The 13,926-nt window shown below is 46.7% G+C and overlaps 1 protein-coding gene across 1 annotated transcript; it reads left to right on the forward strand.

The window, feature by feature from the left end:
- Window positions 1-2,594: 2,594 nt before the first annotated feature.
- Window positions 2,595-8,075, forward strand: SIRPB2 (signal regulatory protein beta 2). The gene is given in 5 exon segments (XM_045980561.1): window positions 2,595-2,599; window positions 4,437-4,495; window positions 5,905-6,011; window positions 6,013-6,248; window positions 7,907-8,075. Coding segments are annotated over 5 exon segments (576 nt in total).
- The last annotated feature ends 5,851 nt before the right edge of the window (window positions 8,076-13,926 follow it).

A 13,926-nucleotide genomic window follows, 5' to 3' on the forward strand; every position in this document is an offset into this window, starting at 1 on the left:
AGTATTATGTGTGTCATACATCCAAAAAAAAAAAGAAAAAACAAAAACCTTCAAACAACACCAACCAGCATGTCATGGGATTTGACATAAAACAGGAAAAGGAAACGAGAAAGACCAACCAAGCCACAGGAAGGACATGTTGCAGAAAGTCAGGTTCAAGGACCTCAGAGGCTTCAGTATTAATGAGTCTTTATGTATGCAGATGATATTTCCTCTACATGCTTGCCAACATTGGTATGGTCAATCTTTTTCATTTTAGTCATTCTCACAGGTGTGTAGAAATAGCTCATTGTGGTTTTATCTGTAAAGTCTGTACTGGTTTCACCTCTCTCATTCCTGAATAATAATCTGAGTCTCTCTCTCTCTCTCTCTCTTTCCAGTATGGCTACAGGTTTATCAATTATAATGATCTTCTCAAAGATTTCGTTTTTATTGACTTTTCTCTATTGTTTTTTGTTTTTTACTTTGTTGATTTTCATACAGATATTTGTTGCTTCCTTTCTTCTACTTACTTTGAATTTAATTTGCTCTTTTTTTCCTGTTTCTTCCTTTTTTTATTCTTTTTTTTTTAAGAGACAAGAGCCCGTGGGTGGTTGGGGAGGGGCAGAATAAGAGGGACAGAGAAAATCCCAAGCAGGCCCCACACTGAGCACAGTCTGATGAAGGGCTCTAGCCCCAGGACCCCGAGATCACGACCCAAGCCCAGATCAGGAGTTGGGCACCCAACCAACTAAGTCAACCAGGTGCCCCTCCCTGTTTCTTAAGATAGTAACTATGGTCATTTATTTAAGTATTTTCTTCTTTCTTAATATAGTCATTAAATGCTATAAATCTCCTGACACATCCCACAAATTTTAATATTGTGTTTTCATTTTCATTTGGATAAAAATACCTTCTAATTTCCCTTTCATTCTGTCTTTAATGCATGTGTTATTGGAAAGTATGTTATTCAGCTTGTGAATATCTCAGGGTTTCCTAGGCATCTGTTACTGAACCTAATTTAAACACACTGCGGTTAAAGGGGATGCTTGAATTCTTCTTAACTTGTTGAGAGCATTTTTATGACCCAGAATATGCTCCATGTTGGCAAATGTTCTTTGTACGCTTGAAAAGAACTGTATATCCTCCTATTTGGGGGTCATAGTGCACAAAAAATGTCAATTAGACTAAGTTAGTTGACAGTGCTTTTCAAGTCTTCTGTATTCTTTCTGACTTTCTGCCTACATGTTCTATTCAACTGTGAAAAGAAGGATATTGATATCTCGAAGTATAGCTGTGGATTTGTCTGATTCCCCCTGCCATTCTACTGGGTTTTGTTTCATATACTTTGAAGTCCTGTTATCTGGTGCACAAATGTTTGGGATTTGTAAGTCTTCTTGATTAATTTGCTCCTTTATCATTATGAAATAACATTCTTTCTTCCTAGAGATATTCTTTGCTCTGACGTCTACTTTACCTGATATTAAGATAGACACTCCAGCTCTCCTTTGATTTGTATTCATAGGCTATATCTTTTCCCATCATTTTCCTTTTAACATACATGCACCTTCAATATTTTTTTTCCATTTTATTTATTTTTTCAGCGTAACAGTATTCATTCTTTTTGCACAACACCCATTGCTCCATGCAAAACGTGCCCTCCCCATTACCCACCACCTGTTCCCCCAACCTCCCACCCCTGACCCTTCAAAACCCTCAGGTTGTTTTTCAGAGTCCATAGTCTCTTATGGTTCGCCTCCCCTCCCCAATGTCCATAGCCCGCTGCACCTTCAATATTTAAAGTGCTTTATGGTAGGTAACAGATAGTTAGGTTTTACTTTTTTTTATCCAATCCAACAATCTCTCATTTTTACATGGTGTATTTAAACCATTTACATTCAAGATGACTTTTTACAGGATCAGGTTTAGATCTTATTGCCTTGCTTTTTGTCCTATTTGTCCTTTGTTCCCTTTTTTCTCTTTTTCTGTCTTCTTTTGGTTGAGAAATATTTTTATAATGCTATTTTGTCTCCTTCATTGGCTTATTAGCCATAACTTCATTTTGTTGTTTAGAGGTTGCTTTAAGGTTTACAGTATTTGTCTATAATTTATCACCATCTACCTTTAAATGACAGCACACCATTAAGCACACAGGATAGGAAACCTTCGAAGGGATTCTAGTGTCTCCCCCACTGCCCAGTCTTTATTCTACTATTGTCAGAACTTTACTTAAACACATGTCAAAGCCTCACAATAGAATGTTATCTGTTTTTATCATTTCAGGGTCTTGCTGTTCAGCTTTGCTAGATGGAAACAGAGCACTTCTCTGTGAGTACTCCCTTCTGTGTGTTCTATCCATTGCTCTGTCAGTCGTGAGGTATTCCAGTTTGGCTGGTGGGAACAGGCACTATTCTCAGCCCCGTGCTGAGTGGAGGGCATCTTGCTATGCTTGTGTGCAAGGTGTGGGGAAACGACCTGAGGCCAGGAAAAAAACCACCAGAAAGGATTAGAGTGAACAGACCTGACTGGCTCACATCATGGTGTTTGAGGGCAGATGCAGCTGAACTTCTTGGAACTAAGGACTCCACAGACAAAAGCAATCCCTAGAACTGAACATGAGGTATGACTTAGTCACAATTGTGAGGCAGTTCCTGGGCTCCTAGCACAGGCCTAGCCAAGAACAGGCGGGAAAGGTTTTTAGAATTCCATATCCCCTCCCCAGACCCTCTTAGAAGGAAACATCTGCCTCACCTCCCTACTCCCCCACCTCACCTGCAATGGAGAAACACCATGATATCCTGCAAACTTATGTCTTGAGGTGAGATGGAGTCATCCGTCTGATGGTCACATACACCAAGGGGAAAGTTGGGACACAAAGCTGATGACCTACGTTGAGCAGAGCTTTAAGTCACCTGATCTGAGTCCAGATCCTTCTCATGATGCCAACTGAATATACGGTCCCATTATGTTTCCGCCATCAGTTTTCTCATCTGGAAAATGGTGGTAACAAGAACAATACCTACCTCAGGGAGTTCTTGAGGGGAGCACCTGAGATGATGTTCATAACCCAGCTGTGAAAGAACTTGCATGGGAGGCCTCAGCCCTCTTTCTCGATGCCCATTTTGAGGACAAACTCAGCAGTTCAACCCCCAAAGTGGTTGACCCTGGAAAATAAATACAATATTATATGTCAACTGTACTTCAAATTTTAAAAAAATGTTTTTAAAGTTATAGAACTGTATATAGTACAATTTCTGGTATTTACTTATGTAAATAATACTTCAATAAGGTAGTTTTTTAAAAAAAAAAGAGGGGTGCCTGGGTGGCTTAGTGGGTTGGGCCTCTGTCTTCGACTCAGGTTGTGGTCTTGGGGTCCTGGGATTGAGCCCCACATTGGGCTCTCTGCTCGGTGGGGAGCCTGCTTCCCTTCTCTCTCTGCCTGCTTCCCTGCCCACCTGTGATCTCTGTCTGTCAAATAAATAAAATCTTTTAAAAAAAAAATGAATTTACGGGGTTGGGGGGGAGGCACCTAGGTGGCTCAGTCTATAGAACATGTGATTCTTGGTCTCAGGGTTGTGAGTTCAAGCCCCATGTTGGGCATAGAGATTACTTAAAAAATAAGAAAATCCAAAAATTACAAATTTTAAAAAGAAGTCACAGGAAGCAGGGAGGATGTTTACACTGAAAAACACCACACACACCTTTTGTGTGATATATTTGAGGGCTGAGAACAGGGGCTCCAGAAACAGACTGTCCCCTTCTTATTGGATAAAGTGCTAGTTTGGGTGACCATAACAAAGGGCCACAGACTGGTGGTTTGAACAACAGGAATGTATTTTCTCTTCCTTCTGGAGGCTGGGAGTCTAGGTGAAGGTATCAGCTGGGTTGGCAGCCATCTGCCATCTTCTCTCTGTGCCTCCATGCAGGCCTCCCTCGATGTGTATCTGTGTCCTCATCTCCTCTTCTTATAAGGACACCCATCATATCGGATTAGGGGTCCACCCTCATGCTCTCATTTTAACTGAATTGCCTCTTTAAAGACCCTGTCTGCAAATGCAACCACATTCACAGGTACTGGGGGTTAGGACTCCACCGTGAATTTGGCCATTCAGCCCATAAGTAGTGATCCTGGGAAACTTACCTAACGATCTGGGAGGATAGTAATATCGCTGCTCACATCACAGGAGCATTGGGAAGAATAAATGGTAATACATGTAGGGTTTGGCACATGGTGGGCACTTAAGTGCCATCTATAATTTTTATGTTCTCCATCTAATACTTCCGTTCTGTCTCTCCAGCCAACCTCCCCATCTTTCGCACTTTCCTCCCCTGACAACATCCCTCCAGCATCCTGATCAATTGTTCCTGGTTAGCTAATGCCTAGATGGGGTCAAGCTCCCCTCTGAGGGCTCCAGGTCCTTCCTGCTCAGCACAAAGACTTTCTTCTTCTGTTGTAGGAGCAATGGGAGTGAGCAGCAGGTGCTACAGCCCAAGGGCCCTGTGCTGGTGGCAGAAGGTAAGGCACTCATACTGTGGTGGCCAGTGGATGACTCCGACACCGATGACATCCTTAAATGGGTCAAGGCGAGCCATCAGCACCAGCAGGAGATTTTTAACTTCAAACATGGCTGCTTTCCTGGGGTGACACCAGTGATCCAGCAGACACGGAGCCACTTGGTTGTGACTATTCCATCTATATCCACAGTGTCCCCAGCAAGCATGCTGGAAGCTACCACTGCGTGGGGGTTAGTGACATGAGTGAAAAATCAGAAAAGGTCCCGGAGGAGGGCACCTCCATGCTTGTGAATGTTGAGTAGCAGGCTCTGCCGGTCCAAGCACCCGGTTCTGATCTGTGTCCCTTTACCCACAGCCATGTTGTGCACACGAATCCCAGCGGCACAGGAAATAAGTGTGTCGCACTCACATGTGTACAGGCAGTGGAAGGGGTTCTGCCCCACGTGCCTCTCGTTCCAGGGCCATGTCTTTTCGCAGCTATCCAGAGTACATCTGTGTCATGGAGATGGCAGGAGCAAAGAGGACAAGTCCCAACACCCCAAGCATGTTTCTGGCTTCTAATCGCATCATGTCCACTAACAGCCCGTTGGCTAAAGCAAGTCACGTGGCTAAGCTCAAAGTCAAGAGATCATGATATATAACCTTCCCACCTCAAGACCCCGGCAAGAGTAGGAATGCACCATACCGCCAGGACAGTCAAGAACTAGGGCTGATAATTTCATCTACTGCACTCCCCACACTATCGGTCATGATATCTCGAGGTCCAGTAGTGGTGACCTGGGTACTCAAATCCTGGGTCTGCCATTCAATGAGAGTATGTTCTTAAATTATCACTTCAGTTCTATATAATTCAAGTGCTTAACTTGCAGAGTAAGTGACATTCCTACACTGAAGGTCATTCGGGTGATGAACTAGAGAATGGATGTTTGTGGAACTATCCTGTAGACTGCTGACAGGCAGAATACCTGTGGCAGGTGACTGGGGGCAGGGGAAAAGGTGCATTTTAACTTGGTGCAAGCATGTCCAAAGGGCTTCCTGGGCTGCTTCCAAGCTGAGACAGGAGCCTTCTCTTGGTCCTACAGTCATCTGGGTTTCTGACCTCAGGGGGGTTTTCTGGGCCATCTCCACCACCAGACTGAGAACTTCCTCCTAGCAGGGTATCTGTTCCTCCTAGCAGGGTATCTGTGTGCCCTGCTGAGCTTCATTTTTCCCGATCTTAACATCAGCACATAAGAGGTACTGAGAAGTTCTCTACTGAGTGAATCTACTTGAGAGTAATGGCGGGATACAGAGGGAGTCGCTGAGTTGAGAAATCAGGGAAGAGGGGAGAGAGGGAAGATATGAGGGAGGTCATGAGCGGACAGCAGAGGAAGAAACAGAATACAGCAAGGCCCCTCTCTTTGGCTTCAGGAGCCGGGGACCCAGACCCATACCTCTGGATCATCCAGTCTCAGGGGTTGGTGTTGGCAACCACTAGACACGCTGTATTCCTGAACAGCACAGTGCTTGGAGATAGTCCCCCCAGAACCCATCAGGTGGTTTCTGGGGGCTGGCCTGAGCCAGGAAGCCATTTACAACTTTGAAGTTATCTTCCACCCCAACATGACAGCAGTCCAGGCTTCCAGGAGGGATTTTAGCATTCTTCTGCAAGGTGCCTCCGCTGAGCAGGTAGGCAACTACTACTGTGTCAAGTTTCAGAGGAAACTCAATGGACAATACCTGTCTGAACAAGGGCACCAGGCTGAGAGTAAAAGGTGAGACAGGTGGTTTAGGAGGCATCAGGGGTGAGGGGGAGCTGGTCCACAAGGAACTTTCCATCACGTCCCAAATAAGTCAGCTGTTCTCAGCCTCCAACCTTTACACAAGCCATTTCCTCTGCCTGGAATTCTTTCTCCCTCTCTCTGGAGAACTCCTACTCATCCTTCAAGGCCCAGCACAAATAGCCCCTCCTCTTTGAAACCTTCTGTTTCTCCCAGGCAGAGTTAATTTCTTGCCATTCTGGGCTCCACAAAACTTTGTATATAGACCATCAATGATTTAACTTCCTCTCTTCACTGCCTTGCACTGTACTAGGTGTTGTAGATCCTGCAATGAATCAGACATTGTCCCTACCCCAGAGATGCTCCCACAGGTCTAACTATAGTCCCTCATAGTTGCAGCATTTGACTTCTAGCCCCCGATCCAAGGCAGATTCATCTTGATGACCCCAAGTCATAGCACAGGGGTTCGGGAAGTGGCAGGACAGAAAAGAAAGGGGAATGAGAGACTGTCTCCCTTCCTTGCAGCAAACCGCACTTCTCCCCAAGAGACAGAATTCACTAATGAGCATGTAGACAGGATGTATCTATCAGGTAAACGTACCTACCTGCTGTGCAGGTAAACAGTCTCCACAGACAAGGGCAGTCAGACATGACTTGGCCATGGGAAGGGAGCAGTCCCTGACTTCCAGGGTTATCTGCCACCAAGAAAATAGTCCCAGGACTTCTTCTCAACTGCAGAACCAGGAAACCAGAGATCCATGTTGAAGCTCAGTCAAAGAAAGGACTCTCTAACAACCAGTGCTGGCTGTTCAGAGGGCAGTCTTGCTTGAGAGGTAGTGAGCTCCCCGTGAGCCAGGGCAAAGATACAGCATGAAACTATACAACACAGCACTGGAGAACATGGCTTAGTAGACAAGCGTCCTGGGTTGAGCCTCTTTCTCGCTGAGTGATTGTGGGCAGGTTGCCTCGCTTCTTAAATGGCTGTTGTCCTGCTCTGTGTACTAGAGGGGAGAAAGGACAAGAATCAGAGAGCCTACTTCACAAGGTTGTATGTAGATCTGATAAGATTTGTGCATACCAAGTGCCCAGACCCATGCATGTCACATCACCTCTTAACACTCAGGGGCACTTGGGACTTGAGACTTGGGGTAGCAGCCCCGGATGTTCCCTATTGCTCAGCCCTGTTCCTTCCATTCTTGGGAGCCAGACCACCTGGTCCCATCACTTCTCTGACATATATGTCCCTAAGCAAATCATATGCCCTCTCCAAGTCTGCCTCCTTATCTGTACCAATACATTATTATCCTACCTTGCAAGATAAGTTTAAGGATTATATTAGGCAATTAGGAAATGCTCAGCTCAAGGTCTGGGGGAAAGGAGCTGAGCAACCAATAAATGAATACAGTTTTCTATGACTGTCGGAGGTCAGGAATGCTGTCAAGATGATTAAGCGTACAGATAGGATATGGGGCAAAGCCTCTTCAGATCCGGGACAGAGGGAGGGGAGGTCTTAGATCTCCTCTCTCAGTGTAAAGAGAATGTGGCCCCGTGGTTTATAGCAGCTGGGCCAGATTTCCCTGTGAGGACACTGAGGTCTGGACTATCGGGGCTTCACCCAGGGTCCTTCCTGAGCTCTCCCTTGTGTCCTCCAGACCTCCTGTCTATGCTCACACTTTGGTCCTGCAGCTGAAGACAGTGATCTTGGCTGTACTCCCGCTGGCCCTGGCTGCCTGCCGGAGAAGGCCCCGGCAAGAAGACATCAAGACCCCAGGCCCAGCAGGACAGAGCCCCACTTTAGCATGGGGCATGGGCCATGGGTGAAAGGTCAGCCCCAGAGTGGCTCCTCTGAGTCGTGAGAGAGGCCAGAGCTCCCCAGCCATTTCTCTGCCTCTGATCTCAACCTCCACATGTTCCCCAGGTCTCGTGCCAAACTCCAGGATCTCCATACCTGGTTTCCACTCACCTGGTGAAGTTCTCCACTGGGCACTGACTGGGCTCCCTTCTGGTGTGCGTGTCTCCATTTGCAGCCCATGCAAGCCCTCCTTGTCCTTCAGGGCTTTGCCTGGCTCTCTTCTCAGGGCCCTTGTTCCTGCTACACCCCTTCTGGTGTGGCTGCTCCCGTCTTCCCCTCTCCACATTTTCTTATGCTGCAAGATCCAACTCAGAGACTTTCTGGAAGGTTTTCCTAAGCATCTCTGAGCTTGCAGAGCCAGACTGCCCAGGTCCCTCCACTTACATCCTTCTCTTTCCATTTCCTGACTTCTTTCCTTCCCCACCATGGCTGGCTTAGGTGTCTATAATAGTTAAACACAGATTTGGCAACTTTTACAAAACTCTTAAATCACAGTGGCTTAAGCCAGAAGAAAATTGATTTCTCTGGTAATAACCAAGCATAGGCAGGCGGAGCAATAGGGGATTCCTCGCAAGTCTAGGGAAGAAGGCAGGAAAGGAGAGTAGGATCCTCCCCTTCAAGGGCACAGCTGGGAACTTGCCCACATCACCTCTAATTGGCTGGAATTTGGTCACATGGTCACGACTAGCTGCAAGGAGGGCTGGGAAATGTAGTCTTTATTCTGGCAGCCCTGTGCCCAGTTGTCATTCTTCACTAAAGGAACCAAAGACCAAATGTCAGTAGATAACCAGTAATGTCTACCTCAGTGGCAAGAGGCAGCTGCTTCCTTGCTCTGAGTTCAATTCCCAGCTGAAAGAGCACGTCTTTGTACCACCACCTGCCATAGGGAGTGTAAGTGAGAACAGTAGTGCTCAAGAAGAGGATGTTTTCTCCCCAGTGTACATTTGGCAATATCTAGAGACACTTCTGGTTGTCACAGTTTTGGGGTTGTCACAGCTTGGGGGTTGTCACAACTGGTTATCACCATCTAGTGAGTAGAGGATGTTGCTAGACATCGTAAAATGCACAGGGCAGCCCGCACAACGAGGAGTTGTCTGGTCCAAAACATCAGTAGCGCCAGGACCAAGAAGCCAGGGGGAAGTGTGACATGCCTGGCTAGCAATCCCGAAGTCCCCATTCCCTCCCTGTATGCCCTTAGTGACTAATCAGTCGCTTCACGTCTTGGACCCTGATGGATAATAATGCAGACACAGATCATAATGTGGACTTCTCTGCATTGTCTAAGAACTAATTCGATTCATTTACTGTGGGCTTCATATGTGCTGTGTGCACCATGTACACTCAGTATCTGCGAGCTCCCTTTTTGTTTTCCACGTGATCATTTACTAACAGTTGCTCTGTGGGGAACTGCACTTGCCTTGCTGTTTTTCATGATGACAACAGTAAAAACAGCTTGCAAAATCTCAGCCAAGGGGGATGGTAGTTTAGCCTGAGAATTGCCTAAAGCATTGAATGGCCATCAGAATGATAGCCTCCTACCAGAAGATATCCATGCCGTAATATCTGGAATCTGTGACCAGGACCTCACATGGCAAAAAGGGACTTTGCAGCTGGAATTAAAGACCTTGAGATGGGAGTGGGTCCTGGATTATCCAGGTGGGCTCAAAATGCAGTCCTGAGTATCCTGATAAGGAAGAGACAGGAAGGAGATTTGACATGGAAGAGAAGACAGCAACATAACCACAGAGGCAGAGATGGGAGTAATGTGGCCACAAGTTGAAGAAAGCCAGGAGCTCTCAGAAGCTGGAAGAAGCCAGAACAGCTTCTCCACAGAGTCTCTGGAGGGAGCATGGCCCCCTGACACCTTGACTCCTGCCCAATGATATTGATTTTAGACTTTTCGTCTTCGGAACGATGAGACAATAAGTTTCTGCTGCTCTAAAGTCCCAGGTTTGTGGTCGTTTGTCACAGCAGCCCCAGGAAATGAACAGCAGAGAAGGAAACATGGAACCGAGCCTCTGGAAGAACTGTTTTGCCCCCAAAACCTCCTGGACTTTGCAGGGCCTTGCACAATCCAGTCGCTGCAAACCAACCCCCTCCCCAATTACATATCCCATTACCACCCCGTAAACTGACTCTGCCCTGACACCCATCTGGGCATTGGCCACACCACATTCCCTAACTCATCCAAGTGTCCCTGCTCAATTGTGTCCTTCATGAGGGCTCCCAAATAGCTCCATCCACCATGACATCTCCATCCCTCTCATTGCCCTCACGCAGTGGATGTATTCTCCCCAGCACTCACCACTGCCTGAAATAAACATGGGGATATTTCCTTCATGAAGGCCAGTTGTCTCCTCCAGAATCTGAGCTTACTGAGGGCAGGGGCCTCACTTTTCACCATTCATAAAAAGTCATAAAAACTCAATCATAAAAAGTAGTTGAAGGCGGACAATAAACCAGGCACTAATCAGTGTGCTGAGAATTAAAGAGAAAAGTCTGTTCTCTCAGGGCATCCCTACTACTGGGGGAAGACAGACAATGAGCCAGTAAATATAGATAAGTAACATGTCAGATGGTGGTGAGTGCTAGAATAATAAGGCAGAATCTGGGGTGGGGGGGTGCTTGCCAGAGCAAGGGAGAGGAGATATGTTTTATTAGGGAGGTCAGGAGGGTCCTTACAGGTAAAGTGACATTTGAGCAGAGACCTGAATGGAGTGAATAGAGAGACTTGTAGCTATGGGGGCGGAGGGGGGGTAATAGGCAAAATGAACAGCAGGTGCAAAGGCCCTGGGGCAGGAGTATGCCTGGCATGGCACAGGAAGTGTCAGTACCAAACAGGTGTTTGGCACATGTTAGACCCCTATAGGGGGTGTAGACGGTAGAGGTAAAATCCACAATCTTGGGAATCTACTCAAATTCCTGTTCTCTATTCATCTCTTGGGTGAGTTCTCTCCAAGTGTCTTGGTTTTCTTATCCATAAACTGGTAATGACATTATCATTTCCCTTCTTAGGTCATTTTGAGGCTGAAATGCATTGGTGCATGTAAGACATTAACTGTGCCAGTCCCAGTGGATGTGCGGGCGGGAGCAGACCCCAGAAGAGGTGGAGAAAGAGCTAGCAGATAAAACAAACCATGGGTAACTCAGGGAACCCTGGTGGGCACTCGGGAAAACCTGCCATTAACAGACTGAAAGAGTAGGGGAGGAACTGGAGTCAGAGCTGCTCAGTCCAGCCCCTCCCCTGCTTTAAGGCCCAGAGCCCTGCACAAGCAAGATGACCCACCGAAGACAGAGAAGGGGGTGGGCCCCGGCCACAGCTCCCAACACAGGCTCATCCTGCTTAAGTCTCAGAATCTGGACCTCTGGAGGTCAGTGGCTGTCCTCCAAGTCTCTCTGAATCAGAACGTCTGTTTCTTTCCACCTGTTCTTCTGTTTTCTCCTTTCCTGCTCCTCTTCTTTCTCTCCTTCCTTCCCCACCAATGGTTCTTGCCCTCTCCTTGTCTTCCCCAAAAAACCCCGTCGAACCTGCCCAGGCTTGGCCTCTGTGGAAGCTCCTAATGAGAGAGATGGGTCTGTTCACATTGCTCTACTCGGACCTCCAGGACCCTGCACTTGCTCTTGCAGAGAAGGCCTGGAGCCAGAGGAAGGGGAGGGATAGACAGAGGCTTCCTGCATCCCACCACCCTGACAATGGCACCCTTGAGGGTTCTGTGTTGGAGTGGGCAAGAGGGGGTACCAGGTCTGATCAAGTATACCCCACTATGACCCATAAAACATACACAGCCCAGAGTGCATCTGGGTCACTGGGCCGGGAGTGTGGTAGTGGGCGGTGCCAGGCCTAAGTCAAGCATGATATTACACGTTTCTAAACCATCTAGATGGTACTATATAATGGCACTTTATTCCACATGTCATTCCCAACCTTGTTCTTTGGATCAATATTCAAGATTTCTCCAGGTTGACTACCTGTAACTCTAAGTCATGCATCTTCATGGTCATATGGCAACACCCCTGCCCCCCGGAAGCAATCCATCACATTTGTGATTCTCTTGATGCTGGAGACCTGACTTGTTCCATTCTCTCACTATCGCCCACAGAAACAATGTCATCATGTCTCCTGGTGTGTGCATGCCAACATTTACGTGGGGTGAACACCCACAAGTGGAGTTGGCGGGGGATCTAGGTTTCGTGATTCTTCCACTCCACTAGGCTTGCCAAGTTGTGTTCTGATGCCTTAGCATCGCGAAGGAAGGTCCCTCCACCCACATGTCCTTCCAGGACCTTACAGAATTGAAAACCCGCTTTTAATAACCCTTAGCCCCTAACTCATTTGGCATATGAGCTAAAAGTACTTTTTTGCATGGTTTTAAAGATATACCAAGTTTCCCAGGAATGAAACTACTGTCACCCGAGGGACGACTGAACTTTGTGTTGTTCACAACTTAACAAGGTTTTTTTTTTCTTACCATTTTGAAAAATTATGTCACCCACAGCAACACACTTATAATATTTTAATCATGCATCAAATAGCCCTGTACAGGGGCGCCTGTGTGGCTCAGTCCATTAAGTGTCTGACTCTACATCTCAGCTCAGGTACTGATCTCAGGGTTTGTGAGTTCAAGTCCCATGTTAGGCTCCACGCTGGGTGTGGAATGTACTTAAACAAACAAACAAACAAACAAACAAAAAACAGCCCTGTACATAGAAGCAAGCCCATTTTGTCTTGCATTATATTTATCCCTGAGAATTGAAATACAGATCATTTTATTCCAAATTATTTCTCCAGTTAAGGCACAATGCTGATTTTTCAACATGTGTAGGTCAGTTTTATTATATCTGAATTCCATTTAAGGTAACAAAGGGGTGATAGAAGGTTTTTTTATGAAAAAGGGGATGTGGATCTGAGGAGGCTGTGAACACTGTACTGGTCCAGCTTCCATGCCCCCTCCTTGTTTAAAAGCAGGCCCTGAGGCCCAGAGATGGCAGAGGTCCGCCCTCGCCACCCAGCTTGTCCCCGAGAGCCCAGCCTGCATCCACGATGAACACTGAGGGCAGTGCCTCTGTAGAACCTCACTTGGGGAAGGCATGTTTATGGGTCGGAGGACTCAGGCCATTTCTCCCCACCACGAAGGCACCTGTTTCATGGAAAAGGACAAATTTTACTTATTGAAATTGGATCACATCCCAGAGTCAGCTCACCACTCATCAGGGGGCCAGGTACCTGCCCTGTATCCTTGTCCTCAGATTGTGACCTTGAATTTCTCATCTGGATGCTCAGATACTTGGTCTTATTCATTCACTCCTTCATTAATTCAGCAAAAGATCATTAAGTGAATATTTTATTTTTTTAAAGATTTTACCTATTTATTTGACAGAGATCACAAGTAGGCAGAGAGGCAGGCAGAGTGAGAGAGAGGAGGAAGCAGGCTCCCCGCTAAGCAGAGAGCCTGATGCAGGGCTCAATCCCAGGACCCTGAGATCATGACCTGAGCCGAAGGCAGAGGCTTTAACCCACTGAGCCACCCAGGCGCCCTTTTTAAGTGAATATGTTATACCAGTGACTGCAGGTTCCAGGAGATAAAATGACAACTAACATTAGCAGAGGGCTTAGTAAGTGTCAAGTATAACTCCGAACAGTTCACATTGGATCCTCACATCTCCCTCTGAAGTTGTAAGGGGCTCCATTTACCCATCAGGACACTGAGGCTAAAGGTAATTGGCTTCATGTTTGCGCTTCAACCCCAGGCTGAGACCAGAGCGAGTGCTGATAAGCCATATTGTGCGGGAGACAGCCACAGCCTCTGCTGTCACGGGTAT

The sequence above is a fragment of the Meles meles genome, chromosome 16, assembly GCF_922984935.1.
Source record: "Meles meles chromosome 16, mMelMel3.1 paternal haplotype, whole genome shotgun sequence".
In the NCBI taxonomy this organism is placed as follows: Eukaryota; Metazoa; Chordata; class Mammalia; order Carnivora; family Mustelidae; genus Meles; species Meles meles.